Source organism: Acanthochromis polyacanthus, chromosome 16 (assembly GCF_021347895.1).
Source record: "Acanthochromis polyacanthus isolate Apoly-LR-REF ecotype Palm Island chromosome 16, KAUST_Apoly_ChrSc, whole genome shotgun sequence".
Lineage (NCBI taxonomy): Eukaryota > Metazoa > Chordata > Actinopteri > Pomacentridae > Acanthochromis > Acanthochromis polyacanthus.
The window spans coordinates 18,773,884-18,801,131 of record NC_067128.1 but is presented as its reverse complement, the minus strand read 5'-3'; the positions used below and the strand labels follow the sequence as shown (position 1 = coordinate 18,801,131).

Below are 27,248 nucleotides of genomic sequence, written 5' to 3'. Positions count from 1 at the left end.
ATTCGTGCCTACAGGCCATCTAGAGTCATCAATTAACCTCAGCATATTTATGGACTGTGGGAGGAAGCCGGAGTGCCCGGAGAAAACCCATGCATGCACAGGGAGAACATGCAAACTCCATGCAGAAAGATCCCAGGCCCACCCCGGGGTTTGAATTGGGGATCTTCTTACTGCGAGGCAAAAGTGCTAACCACTGCTCCACTGTGCAGCCCCTACTATCTCTCAGTGACACAGAAATCTTTAACAATTCCATGGATCCAGACTATAAGCTGCATCGCTGTCAAAATCGAATCAGTTTGTCCTTGTGTCATTTCTGACCTTCCCCAAAAATTTTATCCAAATCCATTAATCTGTTGTTGAGTAATGTTGCTAACAGACAGACAGATCAACAACTGTACGCCCATCATCCTGTAACTCTGCCTTTCCTTGGTGGAGTAATAATGCAGTAATTCTGTTGTTTTCAAATATTATTTTCAAATAATAGTGCAGCTCAAGTTTTGTCATAAGATGTTAATATCAATCTTGATTCTACACACATTGTCTACCTTTGCGTCTTTTGTGGAGAATATATTGTAATGTAAAAGTGTCACAGCAAGATTTCTGCTCAGGATCAGAACTTTCTTCACACTGAGGACATTTGACTTTGACGTTAAACACCTCTGTTGGTTTATTGTTGCATCTATGAGGAGGCAGAAACGTACCTCCTACACCATCCCTGACATCTGCTCGACATTCAGACTATTTTCACGACTTCTTATTCACTTCAAGATCATCAACAGCTTGTCTTCCCTTATATATATATCTGAGACAGTTTAGTTTTCATTCGTCTAAATATGGATAATCACAAATTTCAAAGGGTGATGAAATGTACAATATCATTCTTATCTTTACTATTCACCAGCCAATAAAGAGACTGTCTTCTCATTAGTGAGGAACACTGCAGGCCAATAAGACATCATTCTTCAAGTCAGAGAGCTGCGAGGCTATTTTTTTTAAAAAAAAGGTTAATAATGCCAGCTTATTGAAGCTGTCAGCAGAACTCTTTCCTGATTTAGAAAGATCAGGAGAGGCAATTTCCTCTGTGACTCACAAGTCTTAAATAAATAAAATATGCTTAAAATTGGAGGAGAACACAAAAATGTAATCATCTGCGTTGAAACCCTCCCCATTTGCTGCTCTTTTTCCCAAACGTCTCAGCCGGAAATAGCTATGATTTGCACTTTTTCTGTCATCTCAACCTTGTAAATTGGTCAAAGACAGAGAAGCAGTTGAGAAATGGAAAGTGGGCTTAACTGATATGAGTCAACTGACTTTTTGTATTTCAGTTTATACAAATATAGACTCAATAGTCAACAGTCAGATAAGATAGACTGTTTACTCAGTATGACATCAGTTTTTGAATTTCTTTCTTTTCTAATTCATTTAAAAATGTGCTCTATGCTTTTCATTTTTGGCTGAAATGAACTAAATATAAATATAACATTAAAGATAAGGTGTTTATTGTTGACATTCGCTGGGAGCAGTGTATGTCTGCAGAGGAGTAGGCTTCTGTTGGAGGACCACATTTCTAGGACCTTTGTCTTTTTTTGACAGCACCACACATTGAAGCAGATAAATAAGATAGTGGCCTATTGAAGTAAGGACTGCGTTTTGGGAAAAGATGGACGACAGCACTGGTCTACAAACAAAATGCTTCCAGAATAGTTCAACTTTACCCATTTTCAGCTACTAAAAAATAAAAAAATAAATCAAAAGTGATGGTTGGCTCACGTTATCAAGCTACAGTAGTATAAGTCAAATATTGAAATTCCATACGAAGTAATGAGAGCGATTGTTAATTGAAAGGATATGTATGTTTCTGAGCTACAAGTTCCAATTCAAAACATTTCTGCAATTGCAATGTAGAAATTATTTATCTAAGCTAATATTTTGATCGAACTTTTTGACATATTATACACTTTGTTAAATTTCATAAGCCATGACGAGCATTGATCTAAACCACATGATTGTGACAACAGAAGTATTTTCATTGTGATTTAAGGGTTTGTTTCATTTTTAAGGTTGATCCTGAGTGGAAATCGGACTTTCTGTGATGTAAATTTCAAAATAGGTGAAGGCACAAAACAGTGGATTACATATTTTCATATTTTAATTCTGAATCAGCTGAAATTCAGATAAGACTTGCTTCAGACAACGATCGAATGCTTTCATTAACATTGTTTCAATATTTAATCAGGTAAAAGGCAGCTTTGACTGACTTTTAGATGAAGGCTGAATCAATATTGAGGCAGTTATGATTGAAAATCTGACGTTTGTTCAGCATCGGTCAACTTTGAATATGATTTTAGTGCTTCTGCATAACAACATTTAAACATCGTTCAATCTGATTTTGCTGTCTGGAATTATTCCTTTTATCAAACTCTTTGCAAGAAAGCAAGCAAATATTTCTTTAGTAAATGAACCCTTCTTCATTTTGTGCATATCATCATCCAGCAGCAAAAATACGCTGGATCATTAGTAAGTATATGGATGTCTGCAAACTCTGCTATCCTCTGCCAAACTCTATGTGAGCGTAAACACACTGTAGTCTACTAGCAGCGTATCCAATGAACAGCAAATTACTTGGAGAATATATTAAAACGTCGACAGAAGAAACCAGACAGATACGTGAGGATGACTACCTGTCAGACCTGTGTTTACCGAACCTCTCTGAATAATCTTGCATTCTAAAATCTTGATTCCAACAACAAACCTTGATCTACAAAGGACGTTCCGCTACAAACGCTTGCAGACACACACATTTGAGCTCACGCATGCACATACACACAAACACTTATGCCACTTCAATTAGATTCTATTGGATTTTATTAAATCTTCCTTGAGCTTTCACTTCGCAGCAGCATCCATCAGAGGATTATTATTTATCTTGCTGTCAAGAACTGGCAGCTCGTGGAATCCCACAGAGGTTGAGAGGAATAGTTGTGTGATTATGTATATAGAAGCACTCCTGTCTTCATATGTTTGCATGTCGTGAGTGTGTTTGCATTTTTGAAGTCTCTGGTGTTAAAGTTGCGTTGCTCTTAATGGGAAATCATATTCTGGATAATTAGCGAACCATACTGGGTCCATGCAGGTCTTCATTATGCAAATGTAGTTAAAAATGCAAATGTTTTCATTCAGTTCTACACACTGATTGTAGAAGAGCCTATCTTTGATGCATTATGGATTAGAAAAAGAGGAATAGATTAGCAATAATTGGTGAAAAGCAGTTCTGTAATTGTATCACTTAATGTTTGCCCTCGGTGTCTCTTTTGTGTTCAGTAGACAGTCTTACACAGACAGGAAAATGCTGAATATATTAAATATGCAAATAACCACATTAGTGCACAGATGTTGTTGTCAGATGTATTTTAATGCAGCTAATAATTTTTGTAAGAACTGTTAAAAGTTCATATTCATATTGGTTCTGCCATTCCCCCAGAGACGCCATATAAACAGCCTCCTGTTCCAGAGCACAGAATGTACCAGAAATTCAGTTTTGAAGCAGGAAATCACAGCAGGAGATCATATTTCTGTGTGTGTGTGTGTGTGTGTGTGTGTGTGTGTGTGTGTGTGTGTGTGTGTGTGTGTGTGTGTGTGTGTGTGTGTGTGTGTGTGTGTGTGTGTGTGTGTGTGTGTGTGTGTGTGTGGAAAAAAATGGGAGTATATTTTTGTTTCCTATCTGAAGTTTAGTTTAAAGACAACTGTGATGGTAGGATTCCTCCAGAACCACAGTATAGAATTCAAATTTGCATTGAAAATGTGTTAGTTCAAAGTGTAGAAGTTTTTTAAACTTGAAGAGCCAAAAATGAAAGCATTTATTTTGTGGAAAATCCCCCCCTTTGGTATATTTATTATTAAAATCTGATGAATCAATGGTTAGGCAGCATTTTACCGTTATAGTGAGGTAAGGTTGAAGTAGATTTAATTGCTTTATATTTAGTTGGGTGGTTACGTCCAGAGCTAAGGTGTCTTAAAGACAGATGGTTTTCCATTGCCTGAATGTTAGGTAGCGGGAATGTTTACAGGAATCACTCTACAATTAACTCTTTTAGCTTTTGTGGTTCCATTGTGGTTTAGGATCCAACAAGTTTCAAATATGGCATTAAAATTTAAATATTGAGGTTTCACCAGTAAGAGATCAATAAAGTTTATATTGTCTCTTATTTTATCTTAAAATTGGTGTTTGTTGTCCACTTGTAGTTAAACTATTCAGTCATTTACTACGTGGATCATTGTAGTATTTGAGGACATTTCACTTCCCACCCATCAAATTTCAAATAATCCATGTATAAAGTACTAAAACATGCAGTTATTGTGTAAATTTAGTTGTTCTGAGACCAAATAAAAAAACAACTAGAAGAAAAGAATGTTGGAAAATATTTTAAAATATCAAATACGAAATACTAAAACGCCATTTTTCTCTTTGCCTCTTCCAGGGCCTAGGTGCTTTTTTGTCTCCTCAAAACAGCCCTGAAAGAACATCTACGGGGCAATTCTTCATATTGAGACGCACTTAAAGGTTTGGGCTGCCCTAAGAAAGACCAAAAGTACTTGTAATGGAAGATGGCCTAATGTGAATCCAATGTATTGTGAGTTAGTTAATGTATAGGAGAGAATAAAAAACAAAGCTCAAACCTGGGCTATTCTCCTTTTCTTTACTTTGCTTCTTTGCGAAATACTCAACAATTTCACGTCTTTGCATCTGAAACAATTATTTGAAGTGAAACCTTGTAAGAAGTTCAAAGAGAAACTGTATGTTTGGCGCTGCTGAGAAGAGGCATATAAAACGTGACAAAGACTGCCAACTATGGCTGGAAGATTCTGAGAAGATGTCCAGTTAGGATCTTTCTGACAGATTTTCAGGCTTTAGTTCAATACTCACTGTTAAACAGTCTAAAACATGTAATGAAACATAACTTTAATTGAACACATGAATTTGAAAAAAAAACTATTGACACAAATGTTTAAACCCTGGGTCAGACACGCTACATAACAAATATCCTGAACTGCAACCTTTGTGATTTGCTAAGTGCATTGCTTCAAATTACAATTTGAATTTCAATAGATGCAAGTACAATAAGTCCTCAGAATTTAAAAAGAGTAGATGTGTAAACATGCCTAAAATGGAAACAATCAAGTAAAGTGCAAGCATGAATTGTACTAGAGTACTCTACTTCAGTAAATGTACTTAAATCAATAAGCAGAAATGATAAATGCACAGTCTGGCTCTCACCATGAAACAACATCCAGTACATGAAACAACAGTCTTTTCATGAAACATTGTGATGATAAAGCAGGTTACCAATGCGCCTCTTCCATTTCTCAGGGTGATAATGACAATGTGAGGACTTCTATGACCAGCACACCTGAAGAAAATACCAGGAAAAACAAGCGCTGAGTTTCTTTCAGGTATTCTCCTTGGGGCCTTCTTGAAGCTTAGATCAGCGTAATTTTCCTCCAACCGCAGCAACTCCTTGTTGAATTCTCGGGTGACTTATGGATAGCATTCGATTCTATTTCCTGAGGTGTGAGAAGTTTTAACCATAAGATGGGCTCTCAAAGCACATTTTCTTTCTAACGTGCCAATAAGGCATGCGATGAGTGGTTTGAGGGCAGAGATGTTTTTCATGGTGAGAACCCTGAAATCCTGCCACTCAGCCTGTGGCTTTTTCTATAGCTGGTTTGACTGAGAAAACCTTTAAATAATGTGTACTAATTGGGATCTCCTGGACTCTCCTCGGGGATCTCTGGCAGTCTGTAGATTGGAGTGCTGCTCCCCCTACTGTATGTAAATGCTTCAGCCTCCAGCATTGTGCTGATAAACAGGATCTGTTGGAGGAAATGAGCCAAATCCATCAACCTACTATTACCTAAGGTTAACTGCTGAAGCATAATACACCAGGGTACCTTTTTCTTTCAATCAGTTTGCTACATATAGACCTCCACACTCCCCTCTGGGCACAACACCACACCAGAGTGCACTCAATCACACCTATACATGCACAGAGACGCCCAAAGAGAAAGTAACGGGATAACAGATCAGACTTAAAGGACAAAAGCTAAACACTCTGGTTATAAAACTGCAGCCTGCTGCCTCTTTGGTTTCCCAGCGGCTGCCACAGGTCAGAAAGCAGTTTATTAGGGTGTTGCCCTCCTGTATGGGTGTGAGTGAGTGTGCATGCGCCCCCTTCAGTGAGAGCTTGTCATAATGTAGCAGATAAAGTGCTGATACGGCTGTGGCTGACAATATTATACACCACCTCCAGGGAGACGGATACGGATGGAGAGAAAGAGGGAGCAGGAGGAGGGAACGGGTGGGTGGATGGATAGATGGATTGATGGATGGATGGTGAGATGAATGGATGGACGAGAGTGTGTATATAAGCAATTTGGAAAGGCAACTTTAGATGAACCTATAATTTGTCAGAGACCGAGTGAGTATGAAAGAAAGGGCGATATGGATGGAAAGTGGTGGATTTGCTGGCAGCAGTCTCTTACTCAGCAGCAGAGCCACAAAACATGATGAAAAATGCTGCTGTGATATTGTGTGTGCGCGCGAGAGAAAGTGTGTGTACAGCAACAAGCTGCCATGTAGTGAAGGTTCACAGAGAGACAAGTCTGACACCTACAGGTTGGTTAAATGACTCATCTACCCGATAACACCTGTTTTACTCAACTGCACGTAAGCGTTGGATGTAATATAATTTGTTCAGTGCGATCCAATCAGGTATTTGTCGGTAATTTCACAACTAGCATCTCTTGCTGAGAAGAGGCAGAGAGCTCTGAGACTAGAACCTGGATGTGACACCCACCTCTGTGTCATACATAATGTAACACGGCAGCAGGTGTGGACAACCTCCAGTTCATCATCTTGGAGGAGCTACTTAAAAACCTACCATCGATCAGCTGTTGAAGTGCTTCTTTTCATAACATGAATTTTTTAAAACTGGGTTCAGATGTGAAGATTTCAGATCAGTTCTCTGAAATGCAGATTTCTTTGGCATCTTTACTCAGGTTTTAGACATGGCTCTGAGGTGTCTTTTCTTAACTGTGTGGCTGGTACAGTGCTGCAAACTAAAAACGGTTTCAATCTTGTGCGTAACTTTAGGTCTGTTAAGTGACTGGTCTGTCTACACCACAATCGGTAGTTCTTGAGATGTGTGAGAAACCGAAGTGTGTGTTTGTGGAAATGCAACATGGAAATCCTCCATATCCATTTGAGAGACATTGTGCAGGAAGACATCTTCTTTAGGAGCTAAGTGGTGATGCTGCAACATTCGAACAAAACAGAACAGAGCAACTGGATGTCTAGTTAAGCATCCTGCATATCGGATGTATTATAACCACTGATGTGTTTGTAGCAGCGGCTCTAGCTGTTTTGTTTCAGAGACTCCGACCCACTGCTCCTCAGCAACCAGTTCTACCTGAAGACTCTTTAAAATGCCCACCATCCAACTTTATCCCTCCTTTAAGGTCTTCCCACACCACATTATTCACTCTTTTTAATTCATTGTCAATGTGAAATTTGGTTTATCCCATTTGGTTTCCTCCTTCAAGTTGCTCCCCTCTGAGCCACAGCTACAACACTGCATTACATAACCTGCAAATGGTCCCAAAAATGGAAGAACTTAAAAGAATTCCAAAAAAGCAAAGAGTATGTGATATACAAATGTACACACATTTTCTAACTTTTTCCTTTTTTGTCGTAAAGCATTGGATATTTTCACCTCTTAAGGCTTGTAAATACCTTCAGATTCAAGGGTCACCATCCTAAAAAGTCAAGAATTAATGATGTACAGAGATCCGAGGCTTCATCCATATTGATTTGTATCTAATTGAATGATCATTTGAAGGTAAACAGACATTGAGGCAATTACAATTTGAATAAATGGCAATTTAAATTTGGTTAAACTGTTATCAGTTCAGAATGCTATTGTGCTATAAATCATTACAAAAAAACAAAACCAAAAGTTGAATGTATGTACTGTCTGTAATCAGTGTACTTATCCAAGTGTCCACATGTGTTACCAATACTGGAAAGAAAATGGTGGCTCTACATGCTATTGATATTTTACTTTTTTCACTTTCACAGCCTCTACAAACTCAGTTTTTCTCACTTCTCTGCACAGCACTTCCATAAAGACATTTTACTGTGCTGAGTGTATCTTGTGAGAATTTGTTGAAAACTCACTCCTTTATACACAGTTTTTGAAAAATGCTGCATCATTTATTTCATTTATTAAGCATGTTTTATTTTTGCTCTATAATGTCTGTAACTTCTTTTCATGCTTGGTTCCTCTGTGCTCTTTCTAAACACAACCTGCAGATCATTTGAATTTTCATCACAAGATTGTTGGCCACTGCTGAGTCACTTGTGTCACGTGAGAGTACTTTTTTTTAACTTTTTTTTTTAACATGACCCAGTGCCAATGGTGCATCCTTTAGGGATTTTTAAATGAGACAAACTCCAAATATGTATATAAGATAACACCCCTTTCCTATAAATGGGTGAGTTTTGGGGTTCACAGTGTTAACAAAATAATGAAATAAGTACATATCATGTTGAATATGATGTTCTGATTGCCATGTCACTCTGTCCAGCTCATTGTTTTGGTTTCACAGTCCACAGCTGCACTGATTGATTTCATTTAACCTCATTGCTTCTGCGGCTTCTTTTCCAGATGCAGCACACAGCTGTTTTAGCTGTCTACCACCTGCACCCAGCACCAAACAGCAGACAAAGCTACCAAATAGCTAATAAATCAAAACCACAGCTAAAAACAATGAACACTGATGCAGTTCTGCTGAATTTTAGAAAGAGGGAAGTGTTTGATAACATGCTCACCATGCCACTTTGGCTTCTTGCACTGTCCTTGAATGACCTAATAATCTTTTAAATGTTGTAAATGCTTATATTCAAACTGATTTCACGATTCTGGCGGCCAAATCCTTAAACTTTGGATTCCCTTAGAGTTTCTTCATAATTACTTATATTTAACCTACAAATCACCATCAAAAGCTCACAGAAATATCTCAAGTACAGTTGTTTTTTCTTGAATAATACAGCGATTTTAGAATTTAGTGCAAATGGCTCTGCTGTTTGAAGGAGTTCTCAATGAATCCAAGCAGCAGCAAGATTTCTGTGAGGAGTTAATCCCTTAAACACTTTACTGAAATATGAACATGAGCTTAGTGAGATAATGAGAGAGCTTTAATGATATGAGGAGGGATGGTATTAGTGGAGGGACTTGCACAGAAGTCAGCATTGACTTAAGAGAATCGCACTGTAATAGATGCCATTTTTAAAAGGCTGATTAGGACTCGTGTTTTAAGATGATTGGATGACATGGTTACCTGGGAGCAACATACCATTCACCAATGAGCCAACAAGGGCTCTCTGCCTGAACTAATGTTATACTTCATTCTCTTAAGGCATCAGGACTAGTGTTTTGTAGCCCCAGAGAGTTTTTGGGAAGAGGCGGGTTGTCAATCAAGCTCTCCAACTTTTTCAGTTTTATGAGCAAGCTTGAAACATTCGGATTGGTACCCTGAGTTATGGGGCTCTGCACAGGAAGAGACTCCTTCTTTTCTTCCTTTAGAGCACTTTCAAAGAGACCGTCAGTCTTCTCAAGATCCTCATCACCACCCCAATGATAGCAGCTGAGGCTGAGAGGTGCTTCTCTGTTTGAAGAGGATCAAGACCTTCCTGAGCAATGCCATGCCACAGGAACGCCTTAGTGCTCTGGCTCTGGAGAGGAAAATTGTTAGGGACATTCCTGAGTTCATCAAGAAAGTGATTTGTGATCCAGGAGATAAGAGGGAAAAAAATTAAACAAAAAGCCACCAGAGAAATATGCAAGGTTTCTTGCCATGTTGATTTATTCTTTTACAGAGTTGTTCAAGGCAATGATTTACTTTCTCAGATCTGTGCTGAGCTCCTCAGAATTTCCTACTGTAATGTTTGTTGCCAAGTCGAATGAGTGCGTCAGATGTTCCATAATTAAAATTGCCTCAGAGGAGTCATCAGCTGTAGTCAATCATAATCACTCACAAGAATTAAAGAGACCATTTCAATGAGAAAATGTGATTACCAAAGCTTTCTGTATCATCGAAACTGATAAAGTTGACATCCACTACCGTTCAAAAGTTTGGGGTCACCCAGACAATTTCATGTTTTCCATGAGAACTCACACTTTCATTCAAGTGCTACCATGATTACACAAGAGTTTTCTAATCATCAGTTAGCTTTTAAACACCATTAGCTAACACAATGTAGCATTAGAACACAGGAGTGATGGTTGCTGGAAATGTTCCTCTGTACCCCTATGCAGATATTCCATTAAAAAAATCAGCTGTTTCCCACTTTAACAATGTCTAGACTGTATTTTTCATTAACTAAATGATTAAATGTTATCGTCATTGAAAAAAAACTGCTTTTCTTTCAAAGTCAGGACTTTTCTAAGTGACCCCAAACTTTTGAACGGCAGTGTATGTATATTTTTGACCCAACAGATTTTGCCAAATTTAGAGAAAACCTTTAATAAATCTATTTTTAAAAAATGTAAAAAAAAACAAAAAAAAAAACAACAACAACAAGATGCATCATTGCTTTTTGTGACAAAGATGCATGGGTTTCAATGACTCCATCATAGAAAATTCTAAGTTGTTGGAGTCACTGGAAACTCAAGACAGATATGGTCTTTATAAGCATGTGGAAAGTTTTGTTCATGGCTGTAGTAGTCTGTTATCTTATTTGTTTTCATCATCTTCCATTCCCATTACATGTGAAGTCCCTCAGGGCTCAATCTGAGGGCCCCTCTTTTGTTCTCCATCCATGACTCCTCGGGGATACATTTTAAAGATGATATCTATTATCAATGTTATGCTGATGACACACAGTTTTATCTTCCAGTTACACCTGCCATCACTTGTTCATAGATGAGTCTCTTTAGTCTCTCTGTTTTGAGGACATTAAATGTTGGATGGAAAAAATAAATCCTTTCACTGAATGAAAATAAAATTGAAGTTGCTATTTGTTTCACCCAGCCAACCCTTTGTCTGACAATAAACACGATGTAATCAGCAATCTTCATATTTTCCTGGACTCCTGAGTCAACATATATACATATATGACACAGGAGTCACATTTTGCAAACTCCAAATCATTGTGAAACTGATAACTATTTTATCTCACAAGGACCTGGAAACGGTCATCCATGTGTTTATTAGCTCACGGCTGCCTGTTTATGGTGTTGATACAGCCCAACCAACTATAGTGAGTTCACAATGCAGCTGCCAGACTTTAAAACGAGTACAACGAAAATTCAGCACATCATGTTGGTTCCGGCTCATTTGCACAGGCTTCCAGAGAAATACAGAATTGAGTTTAAAGTGTTTCCATTTGTTTCTGAAACCCCTAATGGTTTAGCTTCACAATCCATTTCTGATATGTGAACTCAATTTTCTGCCTCTAGGCCAGTTAGGTTATCTTCACAGTTACTCCTCTTGGACCTCCATTCACACCTCAGAACTGAGGACGATGGGGTTTTATTTACAGCTTTAAATTACAGTGTTGCGTTATTTCTTTCTCTTTTGTTGCATGATTGAATGCATTTAATTAAACAGGTTAATGTGAAATTCAGTTCTACGCAGGAAATGTTTATTTTCCAAGATACACTAAAACATTTCAGGATTCAGCATTTATAATTGAGTAGTGTGCTGAAATTGATTGGATGTGGCACAGTCCGCTCAGAAAATTTGCCACCGGTCACTTGATGGCCTAAAGAGTAAAGCTGCACATGTCAAGTTGAAAGTTTATAAAGCTCAGAGTTTCCCTGTCAGTTTGTGTAATACATCAGCATGATAAAATATGATCACTTCATGTTTTAATCAGGTACGATCAAAGAGTTTCTCTCAACTGTCTGAGCCACAGGAGAACTGACTATCAAACAAACTCTGGATGTTACACAATGACAAGGGAATATTAATCAGTCCACACCCTACAACCCACTTCATCTACAAAACAGTCACAATTCGGTCTGAGAAATGTATTTCAAAATGCTTTAATGACATGCTTTTGTAATTCACCAGCCAGTACACTCAGTACTAAAAGGCGGTACACTTAAGCATAGTTCAACCCACACACAAATAAATCAATTATATGGACATAATAGAAAAGCCTTAATAGATTTTGAGAAACAAAAAAAAAACACAACCACAAATATAGCACAATGTAGACTTTGGATGCCATGCTGACTTACAGATTGTTGTTCTACAGACATTTTTTTGTTGCAGAGCTGCTTTGCTGGTGGTTGAGTTAACCAAGAAGACTGAAAGTTTACAGATTTCGTAATAGACGAATGACACTAATGAAAGCAAAAAGGCTGAGGGCTGGTTAGACTAGTTTTAAAAGGGAGGGTAAATTTCAGTGGTCCACTTCACAGCACCTCCTTTGGCTTTCTTCCACAGTTCATAGTGGGTGTAGTCGGTTCACTAGTGGTTCTAAATTGGTTGTGAGTGACTCCAGTGTTCTCTCCATGGTGCACACTATTTTGCCCACCGTTAGCTCGGAAAGGCTCCAGCCGCCGCAACCCAACAGAGGATCAAGTGGATAAATCGGAAGAATAGATGGATAAACAACAGAGTAACTGATTTGAGGGGGAGACTTTGTAGGTTTTGTGTTTTTTTTGTTTGTTTTTAGCTGAAGCAACAGTAGTTTTGAAATAGCAGGTCAGGATCTTTTAGGCCAATATAATTTTTTTTAAAAAGTGCCTTAAACCTGCATTCCTTCTAACAGCCAGCAGGGGGTGAGTGTTCTGATTACAAATGTCTGATGTATAGATGTCTATGACAAAATGCCCCGACTTCTCACTTGATTTGTAACCTCAGTAAATGTTTTCATGTGTGTTTAAGGTCACAAATGCCACTTTCAAGACCTTTCCTAATACCATAATTTTAAAATTTAACATCACGTTGTAACATTTAGAGCAGGGGTGTCAAACTCAGTTCCTGGAGGGCCACTATCCTGCGTGTTTTAGATGTTTCCTTCTTCCAACACACCTGATTCAAATGATCAGCTCATCATCAAGCTCAGCAGAAGCCTGATAACGAGCCTGATCATTTGAATCAGGTGCGTTGGAAGAGGGAAACATCTAAAACATGCAGGATAGTGGCCCTCCAGGAACGGATCTTGACACCCCTGATTTAGAGTAAAGTTGATGATGAGGCAGCTAGTTATGAGGCAAGTTATTTAGGGCAGGGTGACCTTGTGATTGATGGGTCGCTACCGTATCAGCCCACGTAGAGCCCTCAACCTCTCAGTGAGATCAACCGCTCTCTTGTTGTTGGTTCAAAAGACCAAATTAGCTCATGCACCTCATTTGTTTCAGGGATATTTCAAATCAACATTTGGGATCAGTCAGAAAAACAAACAGAAAGGTGCTGAAAAGGTAAAGATATTGTCCCATTGACACAACTAATCAGCCAACATGTTTAATTAGTTCAACAGATAACACTGAAAAGAATGCTCATACTCTCTTAACGGCATCATCAAATTCTGAAATCTGGTCCTTCAGTTGGTTCCATTGCTTAGGACTCAAATCAATTTAATTTTACACTTGATAGACCATCAGTGTATGAAACTACTGCAAGATATTCATGTAGAGTTGAAAACTAAATTTCCTGCACAAGGTTTAAAGTTAAAATTGACATAAATCATACATGCTTGAATGCAAATAAATGCTACCTTAGAACCAAAACTGAGTTACTGCATCTGTAGCAAAAATGAGGCAATCTCATCAAAGCCCGCCAAACCTTTGGCCTGAGGTGATAAAGCCAGAGAACTTGTGGATGTTTGGCCTTGTTTTGCCTCAAGGTTTAACTCAACCAGGAATGTTATTTCTTTGCCTGCAAAGCAGCTCGTCTGTTTCGGTACAACCTCAATCTTTTGCTGACACTGGGTTGGGATTTCAAGGTAACAGGAGTGCACAGACAAGTTTTATCAAATAAATAACTGCAATGGGAGGGTTTCTAAACTGAACTAGTTTTAATTTGGAAAGTCTGAAAAAGCACACACACACACTTGTCATCACTACGTCAGCTAAGTGTATAATCCTGAGAGTTAAAAGCATCTGTTGGCATGGTTCCTTTGAAAAACCTACTCCTCTCCTACAGTGACACTTTATCAGCATTCGCTGCAACTCTGAGTTTCCATTTTGATAGTTTTCCTTATTTTGCCCTTTCTTTGATAGCAAACATATCAAGTGTAAATCATTTTCTTCCATATAAATAATAGCAAAACCTTTCATATTTTTAGACTTAAAAAAAAAACTCAGTAACTTACAGTATATAGCAACTTCAGTAACTATTCTAAACTTGAAAACATGACAAATTATCCCAAAGAGTGAGCAAAAATGTGTTCCTTTGGCGTCGCTGGTAGTGCTTCAGTAACTTCAATTCATATGAAGTTTGGCAACTTAATGACACTGACATTATCCTTGCAGCACTATATCCATCGTGTAAACAAATGTACTGCTTGTCCGTGTAGCTTGGAGTGTTGGCAAAATGCCTGAAGGTGGGTGGCAATGCTGACCCACGGTGCTTTAAATCCAACTGTGGCACCTGGTTTAGACTATTCTTGGGTCTATGGCAACTCAAACATAAAAACTCTTTACCTTATACAGTGCACAAGAAAATCACTTTCACCAAACGTTAAAATACGAACTCAAAGCAAAATTAGAAGACAGAAAGTTAAGATATAGACTAACACCGTTTTTTGCATAAATGAATCATTAAAGTGCTCCAAAAAGACAAGACAGACGAACAACTAATGTCAAACGCTGACAAAACGAAGCTCAGATAAAAGAGCAGACTGAGACGGACACAAACAAAAGCCAAGCTGAGTGTTAGAGGATACATATCAAATGCATTAATGGAAAATGGCCCCTGTTCTGAGTGGAGTTGGCACATTCGGAGGCTTTCACAAGGCAGCTCATAGCAAAAGGTCAGTAATTCAGAATGAGCCAAAGGAGCTTAGCAGTATACCTTCAAAGGCTTCACTCATTATCGGCTTTAATGTAGGTTTATATAAAGGTTTTTAAGAGAAGAGTCTGAGAAAGACAAAATGCCTTTTGAAAAGAGTGGTGAGCAGGAGAGACAGTCAAATTAAAGAAAACCTCAATAAAAGGGGTCGAGTTGTCTCCAGATGGCAACTCTTTTGTTCCATCTCTCATAGAAAGCTCGTCTTTGTGGTAAGTTGAGCCCACTCGGACCGTACCGTGTAGAGCAGAGCGACGTCGGCCCACGCCGCTGACCGTCCTCAGTCCCCTTTGGTTAATGAGGTCAGCGAATTAGAGGCGAGCGACGACAGCTTTCTGAGTGGGGAGTTTTCCTCCTGGACAAACAGACAAAAGTGAGATGTTTTTTAAAAGCCCGGCAAGAACTGAAACAATGTGTTTTCCTGCCGGGTGTTTAGGCACCAGCTGACAGCTTGTTTCTTACCTAGAGTGTCTTCCAATGAGTTCACCATCACCTTGTTGACCTTTAAAGTCCCCTGCTCCTCTCCTCTGAAGGAAGAATAGTGAACATATTAGGGAGTTATTTTCAGCCCAAAAAACAGCGTTCCAAGCTCAGTGCAGAGAAATAGCTTGTAGAAGGACTATTCCTTTATTAAAATGTAGCTCCAGTCATAATTTTAACAGAGCTTTCTCTGGATTATCTCCCATTTCTTGGAACAGATGTTGCTGATGAATTCTTTAAATGTCATTTTTTATTTCTGAGTTCCACAAATGAAATTCATGCACAGCGTATTGGGTGGAGGACAAAAATCAAAAGAAGGAATATCGCACAACTGAAGCTAATAAAACCAAAACTCTACTTGGCTAGATGCCACAAGAGGTCAGTAAGGTTATATTATTACATTTAGGTCATTTTGATGAAGCATGTCTTTAAGGCTTACTTTTGTCTTGTTTGCATAAACAGCAGCCTTTTTTTTATTTCAACAGGTTCACAATCAACACTCTTGATCTCTTTCTCTTGAGCCGTCTTCCTTATTTAGTATTTTTTGTCCTTTTTACAGGCTGTCAAGTGCCTTAACACTCTGAATCACAAACCCCAGTAATGGATTTGAAAAACATACTATCTTACACAACATTGCCAAAATGACACTATTTATTAGCCAGAAACAGAAAGATATGATGGATTTTCTACTCTGACAGGCCTTGAAATTCTCATCTGTGATATGCTGTTCCACTGGAGAATTAACCAAATGTCAGCTTAAAATTCTCAGATTTCATCAAAACGACTATGTTCTACGTCTCGTTGAAAAATGTGCCAAAAAACAAACAGCTTGCAACAGATTCTGTAAAAACAACAACAACAAAAAATCTGTACTCCTAGGTGCACTTGTGAAACCACAGTTGAGTCAGATGTGACAAACAGTAATGCGACAGAAATTCTGTGACTTTTCAGCTCAACTGCAGGACGTATTTAAACAGGAATGTAAGCAGTCAATTACTTATGTTATGCAGAGCCAACATTTTTCCCCCAGTATTGTTGTAAAATATGTAATCAAGCAAATTCAACTCACTTTAGTTCTTTTTCTTTTTCATGGTTTCTGCCATTTAGGGCTGCAGCTATCGATTATTTTAGTAATTGAGTGTTCTATCGATTATTCTGGAGATTAATCAAGTAACTGGATTACGCACTTGGCCCTAATGGCATTATAACCTTGCTATGCTTCACCATGTTCTCTCTACTTCTAGTCATAGTTCAACTGTTTCTATGAGGTGGTGGAGGGAATGATATTGCAGTTCAAAATTAGTTTACAGTGACAAAAAAATGTAACAGGAGTTAAAAGCACCCAGAGTTTAAGGATCACAGTAAATTTGGGACTTTTGCCTAAATAATTCAAACCTACATGATACTAATGTACTACAAGGTTACGACTTTTCATGACAAATGAATGCAACATCTTTTAATGCTTACTGAGAAACTAAAAGCAAAACAAAAACAATAGATTTAAAAAGTTCTTCAGCTTGCCTGTTTCTTGCCTCAGCCAATCAAAGCACACGGAGGAACATGGATGACAAACACCAACATACCCTTTGAGTTTCCGCACAGCTCCGAGTCTCAGCAAAGCCGCCAGACTGTTCTTCTGGAGGTCCGACGACAACACCTCAATGTATCGTAGTCTACCTGGATTACACAAATTTACAACACAGCTCACATTCAGTGCGTTCAGTACACTCAGTAGAGGCAGAAACGACATGCAAATGAGAATCTTTTAGAGGCAGAAACCTGTCAGAATGTGTTTGATGATGAACTTCCGGACAGCAGGAACAAACTGTTTTTCTGTCAGAGCCTCGGTGGCGTCTTCACACAGGAACCTACACACCACCTGGAGCCACACATGCAAACATGCAGGTATGACGATGAGCTTAGAGCTCCCTCTAGAGGACATCTGTGTAAACTTTCTTTAGCAGTTCTGATGCTGTATGACTACCTAGAACTGAATGTATGTCTATGTAAGAACACAAAGACATAAATAACATAAAAACAGTAACATAAATCATGGAAAATAAACTGGTGCCACAATCAATTAATGATGTGTATTTTTTATTCTTAATGACACAGTGCATGTAGACTGAATGATTTTTGATGGAAATGAGATGAAACTAAACAAGACAAAGATTTTATAGGATTTTATGTAGCAAATATTTCAAATCTACCCAGTCCTGATAAAATGGCAACACTACAAATTAACAGCTTGAGATCAATAAAGTTACAGAGCTTGAATAATCTGTGCGGGAGTCCTGTTTTATTCCAACTAAATTTATCAGAATGCACCAGGCCTAAATACAGGAGCAGACATATTGACCCTGTTGCATACAAAACAGCTGACTAATGTTTAAAACTCCACTGTGGTTGTCTCATTCACCTGGTATCCTTGTAAAAAGGGATCTAGAATGCTGGTGAGGAAGGCCAGAGTCCTGTGTCCTCTCTCGGTTACTACAAACTCCTGCTGGTTGATCTGCAGAGCTCCGGTCTTCACCAGCAGGAAACAGGCCTCCTCAAAGTCCTACACGACATGCAACAAGAAACACCAACGAACCATACATCAGAATGGCCATACAATGATGCAGTCCGCATTATTTCAAGTGCAGCTGGTTAAAAATGTTTCTCCTCACCTGCACTGTAGCTCCAGGGCAGAGGATGAACTCATTGGAAAACATGTTTCTCAGGAAGCTGAAGCTGTTGTAGACCTCCTCTGGAAAATACACACATGATAACAAGTAGGACAGCATGCATTTCAATATTTAGTACCTGTAGATCTCTGTAATAACAGCCTTTTAGTGTGAATATGTACAAAAAATAACAGCACTGAGGGGAAAAGAAGAAGCTTTAGTATTTTCATTTCTTGTGTTAAACTGGTTGAACACACCCTTTTCAAAGTTGCACTAGTAATCCACCTTATGTCCCCATTTTGAGTTACATAGCGTAAAAAATATACCCCACTAACAAAGAAAGAAGTCTTTGCATGTGTGTCTGCTTTTCACTTTTCATGTTCATCACATCTATTTCATTCTTGGAGGGTGTATTACTGGAGACCTAAGTCAATGCAGTGTCAAGCGTGAAGTCGGTGACTCATCGACAGGATGACATCATCAGGTACGACAGCAGCACATCACAGAGACGTCTGTGGCCTCTCTGAACCTGACGTACCCCTGAGAAAAAGCTGCATCTCCAAACTCTCAACTACAGCGTCGAATATCAGAGACAGAGACCAACACTGTGGTGCTCTAAGCACTGCAAACTGATCACAGCACAACTGCTGCGAGAACACATAGAGCAAAAGCATCCCAGAATATTTCACCAAGACTGCAGTGACAGGCTTCACAAGCCCGTTCCAAACATTCGTATTTTGAAATGCCCCTGCGCTAGTTGAAAGATGTGAATCTAAAACAGGAAAACCTGCTTCTAGTGACTTCATCCATCTTGCTAACTACACTATAATGACTGAAGAGGCAGAGAGCAGCGGAGGACAGTCAGTCTTACGTTTGTTGCTGGAGGAGGCAGTGTGGATGGCGGAGGCGAGCAGGGCCGGTCGGAGGAAGATGTGCAGGGCCTGATTCCTGTAGGAGGCGCAGGAAAGTGTGATGACAGCCTGGTTCAAGAGCTCCTCTTCTGGAGGAACAGCGCTGCGAGGCTCTCCTGGTCCAGTCTGTCCTCCTGCTTCAAGACATTTTCTTGCATTCGCTTACCAGCTTCAATTACTGTCGATCATTTTGGTGTATTTTGCAGGTATGGAACACTTTTTATTCCTGAGCAAAGAGAAGCTGTAACAAATCATTTTTTTTTTTAAATCCATATTGCCTTCTTTCAGACTGAATTAGTGTACATGTCTCAAGAGTTGATTTTAAGGCTGCTGAAATGGAGCTGAGGGATAATAAAAACGGTAATTGTGGTGAAAAGAAGCCTAAATTACCATGAACAGCGAAGCTCAGTCGCTCGCAGTTGTTCCTTTGTTGACTGAATGCCATATCTGCTTGTTTACCTTCATTTTAAACACTTTCTAAACCTACTGGATTTAAACTGTCAGTCAGTAATTAACAGTATTTTCCCACTAAACTATGTGTTGCTCCTCTTGTGACAGCTGGATGCCTGTGCTGATAATACAAGTCATTAAAAAAAGATCAAGGACAAACAGAAATTGAGGCTATGAAACAAACATGAACACAAACCTTGTTCCGATGCCAGCTGGACCCATCCCTCAGAGATCCTCACCAAACCTCGGTGAAGAGAAAGACTGGAGGAAACGACCTCAGAAGGAGAAACATGGTCTAGAGAAGAAGAAGAAAATTACTAGATGAGGAAAAGAAGGAGGACAAAAGTTGCATCTCCCACTACAGAAGAAACAGGATAAAAAGGCTCCAGAGCTGTTTATCACACTCATTACTGCACATTATCTACGTCAAATAAAGCACCAGCAGTTGACACCATGGTTGATTTTTAACGGAGTTTTAAAAGAGGACTGGGCTTGTACTGTACCGGGCCAGTGGAGGAAGGCTCCATACTGCCTGGAGAGGTCCCTGAGCCACACAGCTTGTTCAGTCAGCTCATCCAGTGCCATCCCCTGCTTCTGCCCTGCCACCTGGTTCTGGTGGTGGTTCTGGAGCAGCAGGGAGACTACAAGAACCCACGGCTTTAGGACCATGTTCTCCTCCTGGGCCCGCACCAGCCTGTAGGCCGAATCGTTCACAAAGCTGTGGATGTCCGCACCGGGCTTTCTGGGGATGTGTCTGGAAATGGAAAGTGCAAAACCAGAACATGTTACTGAAGTACCACCTGCATCTGTAACATCTGTATTCGTAAAAGAAAATGACCACTGATTTATTGGGTTAACAGACCCAAAGTAAAAATGCATCCAACCAAGTAGGAGACCGATCAAAGATGCTTTGGGAAGGTGAACCCCAAACAAACCGGATGAAAATTAAAAGAGGTTGGGAGAAGCTGAAATCCATGTCATGCGAACGTGTTGATGGCCACAAAATCAGTGCAAAACTAAATATTTTAGTGAGCATTCAAGCAAAAAAAATGTAATGTAGCTCCTAGACTACTTTTAATGATGATTTAAAATGTAGACATTCAAACATACATTAAAATCACAGAAATAAAACCTAATTTAAGCAATAAAATCAACATGAAATTTTATGATTAGAAAACAAAGAAATTAAAATGCAGATTAAAAAAAAGATAAAAAAAAGTTGCAGTGCAATGGTCAAAATGAGCTCTATGGATAGGACCCATTTGGGAAACACGTAAAATATAATGAGTGTCATTATTCTTATCACTAGGACAGAACAGGATCTGAAAAACACAAACAAATACTGACAGTTTTACGTTGCCTAATCAAGACTGTGCGTTATGATTGTGACTAAACTCCTCAATGAGTGTGACCCTCTTGAAATGCAACTTCAACATTTTACTCTATTTTACATTTTAATAAGAGACACAGTCTGGTGTATGTGTTGGTACCTCTCAGGTGGAAAGGGTTAATGGTAGCTCATCCTACCTTGGTATCAGGTTGAACTGGCAGCGGTCCACTCTTTTCTGAGCTAAACTTCTGACAGACACAGGTTGACCAAAGTACACGTGGATACTGCCGTAGTCTTCACTGAGGACCTTTCTGGCTTTAAACAAACCCTAGCAAGGAGATAGTACATGGAATGATTCACAAAAAAATCAATACAATCTCTCAGACAATAAATCAAAGACAAATGTGTCTCAATGTCACTTTTTTGTTTACAACTAATTCTACTATGTTATGTCTTTAATCTTGCGTATAGAAGCTGTAGTTTGGAAAACTAAGTCCATCAAAAACACTAAAATCAATTCTGTTCACTACAGTTATAATTTGGTTTACACTTCCTAACTAAATTACTTCTTGCAAAAAGCTTCAAGTGCCAAGATTTTCTTTATCACTTCAAGTGACTGGTCTTCAAATCACACTATATAAACCAATCAGTGTTTAACTAGCTTACCGAAGTGGACTCCTTCGGCTTTGGTACACCCAGCAGTTCTCTGGCATAGAGCGCCTCCTCCAGGACCCTCTCATAGGTGATGCTGACGGGGACCAAACTAATATCAAACACTTCTCCTTTAAGGAATGGATCCATCACGATATTTAACAGACCTACAGGAGGACACAAAGAAGAGGACGACTGTCAGAAATATATCTACTACATATTGTAATAACCATTAAAACAGATGGCATCCACAGACTGTTACAGATGGGTGCAGCCACTGTGATGTCATCCATTAATTTAGGTATACTTAAAAAATACTCCCACTACCTACTAAGCTACTACTACTGCCAGTCAACCTGGTACTTTAATGAGATTCCTATTAGTCCTTTAGTTATTTTTAAAGAGGCAAATCAGGAACAGAATTATTACTTTATTTTCTCCCTTTGTTCAATTCTCTTTCATTCTTCGTGGTTAAGAAAAAAAAATGAATGCAGGACTATTTATTTGACACTACTTTTTACTGTGTTGTAGCAATAATTTTACATAACAAAAACAGTATTTCTTCTACCACTAACACCAACATTCAGTTCGAAAAAGAGTGAAAATAATGCACCAGAGTTTGCCTGCAGCCTCCAAATCACTCCAAATCCTCCTCTGAGTGTTCTGAAACTGAAACTGAATTTCTGAATGACAGTGAGGATGATGTTCTCACCAATTCAGATTGAGTTTATAAAAAACACCCACAGCTAAATCAGCTATCTAATGGTCACTTCTAATGATTAATCCATATTGATATCATTTAGTTAACTGTGTGTGTGAGCTATGGGCTGCTGCATATTTAACACACTTGGAGCAAGAAGAGATAAACTACGAGCCGAGTGGTCAAACTGTGCATGTCTCTGCCTGTATGTCATGAACGTAGATGGGATGTTTCCACACATTTATCCCATTTTCACTTTTATATGCAAAAGGCTTGCTAGACGTGCGACAAAAAGCACCATCAGCAAGTACAAGCACACTTTTGAATGCCGACTTGTTCTTTGTCGTCATTTAGAGCAGGGTGTGTGTGTGTATCAGAGATGACTTAGAGATGGAGTTGGTGTGATAAAATGTCCAAGAATGTGTTATCATGTAGCAGTAACAAATAGAAATTCTATTGTCTTAATTTCTCCAGTTTTCCAAAGAAATGTCATCCAAGCCTCTTAATCTCTAATAATTACTCTGCCAAGGAATCACCGTTGCTCTGTCTGTCTGTCTGTCTGTCTGTCTGTGCGCAACATTACTCAAAAACGGAGTAACGGATTTGGATGAAATTTTCAGGGAATGTTAGAAATGAGACAGGGACCAACTGATTAGATTTTGGCAGTGGTGCGGTTTAAAGTCTGGATCCATGGATTTGTTAAAGATTTCTGTATCATTGCGAGATAGCAGCACGGCATCAATGTAACTATGACAACAAGTGAACACTACATCAGCTGCCTGTTGATGATCACATGATTGCGCTCCGATTAAAAACTGACCACTGCGGACTTATCTGTCAGAAATTACGCAAGGAACAACTGATTAAATTGTGGGGGTGTTTCTGCGTCCCATCAGTTACCACTGCCCGCCACATATTGAGGTCACGTGATTCAGTATCCATGCATAACACATGCCTGTGCTCAGCCCACGGTAATTATTTTGTTTGTAGTCGCATTCAATGTTGCTGTGATTTCTGAAAATTTTTTCAAAAATTCAGCTGTTGGAAATCATACAACGACTGAGCAGCCTTGGCGGAGTACTGCGTTCTCTGAGTGATTTTCTTGTTTACCACTGGGGTGCTTTTAATGCCAGGTTATGGGACCTACAGATTTGTGAACTACTATTTTGAAGCCTAAACTCTGGATGTTTGGCTGTTCCATTTTTTCTTTTGAAAGTGAATATAACAAGCAGACAACAGATATGGTATCTAATGGTATCTAGATAACAACAGGTAGATCTAACTAAGAACTAGAAGACTACATATGGCGACACGTTGGCAACTTTCCAATCACAAAGTAAGCACTACCTACAATATACCCTGCTTTATTGTCTGCTGGTATTCCCCTCTAAAATGGACCATAATTTACTCTATAGAATGCTACACTATATTCAAAAGGTCTTAAAGCTCGTGATTGACACCATGAACTCATTAGGAAAATGTTTAGTTAGCGAACAGATCCACTGGGAAATATCATTTTTAGACTTTGCTTTACAATAGGTCTGTTGGCTGTTCAGTCATCGACATACGATATGCCAGGGAAATGCTTTGATATTCCAACATACACAGATGATGGGTTGTGTTTGCCGTTCAGAGACTCTGTGTACTGCCATACTCACTCTCTTTGACCATATGTTTTAATAGCACTCACAAAGAAGCTATGTAGAACACAGTATCTGCCTACAAAGCTGTGACGGACGCATTTAAATGCAAAAGAATTTGTTTTTAAATAAAAAGAATGGGAGTGTTTTAAAGTACTTGGTCTTGCGCCTTACCTAACTTTGGAGTCAAAGACTTGCACGTTCGGCTTCTGGTTCCTTCCAGGAAAAACTCAACCGGTGCAAATCCATTCTAGAGTGAAAAAAAAATGCAAAGGAAGTCTTTTCATGAATTGTATAAAACACTGCATCATATGAAGGAACAAAAAGTTCACAAAAATATCACAACTACCGATTCAGAGAACACTCCCTGATAACAGTCAGAGCAAACAGTATCTTCACCTTGAGGATAGTCTTGACATACTCTGAGAACACAGCCCAGTATAGTTTGTCTCCACCAAACGACCTTCTGATAAAGAAAGCTCCAGACATCCGCAGCATCTCGCCAACAAACTTCATCGACATGAAGTCTGCAAGTAAACAATAGCAGTAAGTATATGAGCAAATACTGAGTGGAGAGAATTTCTAATTTCCATTGACCCCACCTGCTTAAGTACATCTTCAAAACATACAATGAAATTTTAATGATCTCTCTCTAAGACAACAGAATATCATTGCACATGTCTACCTAAAGAATTGGTCGCTCAGTAAACACACACTTGTGACTACCACAGTGAATGCATAATCCTGACATTGATTAGCACAGAGGTGGGAGTGTCATGACATGGGGCTGCATGAGTGGAAAGCATGCAGAGATTCATGGTAGCACCATGAATGATTGTGGATACTAACAAAATACTGACTCAGAAGGGGAACGCACTCTTGCTCTTCCTTTTGCTTACCCATGCCAGCAGCGATGACAGGGAGAGCCAGGTCGTAGGTGTACAGGATGTATGACATCAACAGGAAATCCATGTAACTGCGGTGACTCGGTAGGAGAACAACCGGGTGCTCATGAATGGCCTGTTGCAGCTAAAAACAATGCGAACACAAGTTAGGCGCGACTTTGGTTGCATGTGTTCCTGTGCAGCTGGTCTGTGTACTCACTCTCTGGATGCCCTCCTCATTGACACAGATGCTCCTGAACAAGGTTTTAAAGACTTTGCTAAGAGTGAAGGCGAAGAAGCGGACCGTGCTGAGCTGTAGGCGGTGGGCCATCTCCTCCAAGATGGCTGCTGCCTCCACCTGGACTTCATCTGCAGCCATACCTGTCTCTTTACAAACCTAGACAATTCAAAATAAAATATCCAGCAGAAAGGATCTTAATAAAAAATGTTTCTGTGTTTTTTAAAAATCTGTTAAATGCACTTCTGTATGTTCTACTACAGCTTAAAACCCTCTTACTCACAATTTGTCTGACAGTCTCCGATCTTAGAGACTACAACTTTGTCCTATGTATATGTAATAGTGCGTGACGTGCACTTTTAAGAAAATAGGCTAATATTTCCAAATGTAGTAGGAAAGTATTTCCTGACATTCCGTAGTAAAACGTATTCATTTCTGCCCTTGAATATTGCTATTGCTAGTAATCTTAATACTAATAGAGTGAATTAGTTTGGAGGTAAATCAGAGACTTATCATTTCAAGTTCATAGCGAGCAGGTTAAACTGTAGTCTGCAAGAAGCTGCTTTTACAAATTCAAATACACTATAAGAAAGCTGATGCAGAAATCCTCATTCACAGAGTCTCGACAACAATAAAAACACATCAAAGAATAGAAACTGCATGAAAATCGTTCTTAACTAACCTGCCAGCTTCTCAGCGTAATCTTGAGAGCACTTACAAACTGAACAAATACGTCCCCTTAATATACGGCGACTAATTTACCTGACTGATGACATAATGCAGCTGATCAGACTGAAGCACCATGCTCTTCAGCTCGCTGGCTTTGCAGGGAGTCAATTCTTTGTAAAGAACGGGAGTGTAACATCTGAGGGCATATCTCAGGTCACTGGAGTTCCTCCTCTCCTCCAAAATGTCCTCAAAGTCATCTCTTTTCTTCAGCATCGGATCTCTGTGCTATTAAGAGGGAAGCAACACACTCTATTAGAAACAATCTTTAACTAAATTCTTCATTTGCTTATTGTTTTGTACGCTTTGTACTTTGTTGCCAGAATCTACACGACAAAAGCCATGACTAAAGCCACTGCTGGATACGATACACTATCATTCAAAAGTTTGGGGTAACTTACAAATGTCCTTATTTTTAATAAAAAAGCATTTTTTTCAAGGAACACAATATTAAATGAATCAGAAACATGGTCTAGACATTGTTAATGTGATAAATGACTATTCCAGCTTGAAACAGCTGATTTTTAATTAAATATCTACATAGGGGTGCAGAGGAACATTTCCAGCAACCATCACTCCTGTGTTCTAATGCTACATTGTGTTAGCTAATGGTCTTTAAAGGCTAATTGATGATTAGAAAACCCTTGTGCAATTATGTTAGCATGAATAAAAGTTTGAGTTTTCATGGAAAACATTAAATTGTCCAGTGCATGTTTATCAAAATTGCACATAACGGCAATACTTTTGCAAAACTTGGTTATATTGTGTCACAAAGCACACAGAGATTAACTCTGACTGAAGCTGCCATATGAACTATACTGCTTTGCATTGAGGAGACTATTGTTTTCCAAAACAGAAAAGCAGAATCGAAGGAGAACAAGTGTTGGGAAACACTTTTTTTCAGTATTGGGAAACACTGGTTTGGCCTCAGCTAACCTACTACTCAAAACAGGAAAGCATTTTTTGTTTGTTTTGTTTAAATTAGATCATATTGGGCACAAAGACATGCACAGCAATAGAACAAAAATGCACAGCAGTGTGAACCACGACGACTAAAACTCCTGGAGGGGGGCACCAGCAATACAATATTATTCTTTCGCTCCGGCTACACCAACATTAAACTTCTTTCCCCTGCATGTAAACGTATTTTCTGCATCAACTGCAACAGTGACCATGTTTCGAAGCTATCACACAAGAATATTAAGCTTTAACCCGTTTGAATGAAATATCAAATGTGTAGCAGTGGGCATCGAGCCACAGCTGACAGCTAAGTTAGCTTAGCCTGATGGCAAGAAAAGCATACATACCGTATAAACTGCTTCGGATGCCATTTTCTGTCACACTGCGCAGACACTCGGACGCTGCATTCAAAGAAGTAATACGTGCACGAATACTAAGGTTACCAACTTATTGTAACATTCGTAGTTGATGACAGCACCTACAGAAGTTCACATGGGCGTGTGAAGTGGTATTTCCGTGGCATTTTCCGGATCT

General features: G+C 39.1%; 2 protein-coding genes across 3 annotated transcripts in view; both read right to left on the bottom strand.

Moving 5' to 3' along the window:
* LOC110945556 (moronecidin-like) overlaps window positions 1-27,248 on the bottom strand; it is a 307,687-nt gene that overhangs the window by 221,998 nt on the left and 58,441 nt on the right. The gene's annotated exons all lie outside the window — the stretch shown is intronic.
* gnpat (glyceronephosphate O-acyltransferase) lies at window positions 12,089-27,247 on the bottom strand. Of its 2 annotated transcripts, none has more exons than XM_022204145.2 (17): window positions 27,062-27,247; window positions 25,791-25,982; window positions 25,011-25,187; window positions 24,806-24,935; window positions 24,306-24,433; window positions 24,081-24,156; window positions 21,582-21,733; window positions 21,113-21,243; window positions 20,089-20,339; window positions 19,782-19,880; window positions 19,096-19,272; window positions 18,228-18,307; window positions 17,978-18,118; window positions 17,338-17,437; window positions 17,142-17,235; window positions 15,541-15,605; window positions 12,089-15,433 (listed from the first exon to the last, which is right to left on the bottom strand). In XM_022204145.2, exons 1-17 carry the CDS (start codon window positions 27,083-27,085, stop codon window positions 15,390-15,392), a joined length of 2,061 nt encoding a protein of 686 aa, XP_022059837.2. In that variant the 5' UTR covers window positions 27,086-27,247; the 3' UTR covers window positions 12,089-15,389. The 2 variants fall into 2 exon arrangements, with proteins under 2 accessions (XP_022059837.2, XP_022059838.2); XM_022204146.2 differs by having other exon boundaries at window positions 19,096-19,269.

What these genes read in the sequence shown, in the direction of transcription:
- gnpat (XM_022204145.2), bottom strand. Translation starts at nt 27,085, where the DNA reads ATGGCATCCGAAGCAGTTTATACG. An exon ending in TGCATTATGTCATCAGTCAG is followed by an intron (nt 25,188 to 25,790) that starts GTAAATTAGTCG and finishes TGAATTGTCTAG; the next exon opens with GTTTGTAAAGAGACAGGTAT. An exon ending in ATGAGGAGGGCATCCAGAGA is followed by an intron (nt 24,936 to 25,010) that starts GTGAGTACACAG and finishes CATTGTTTTTAG; the next exon opens with CTGCAACAGGCCATTCATGA.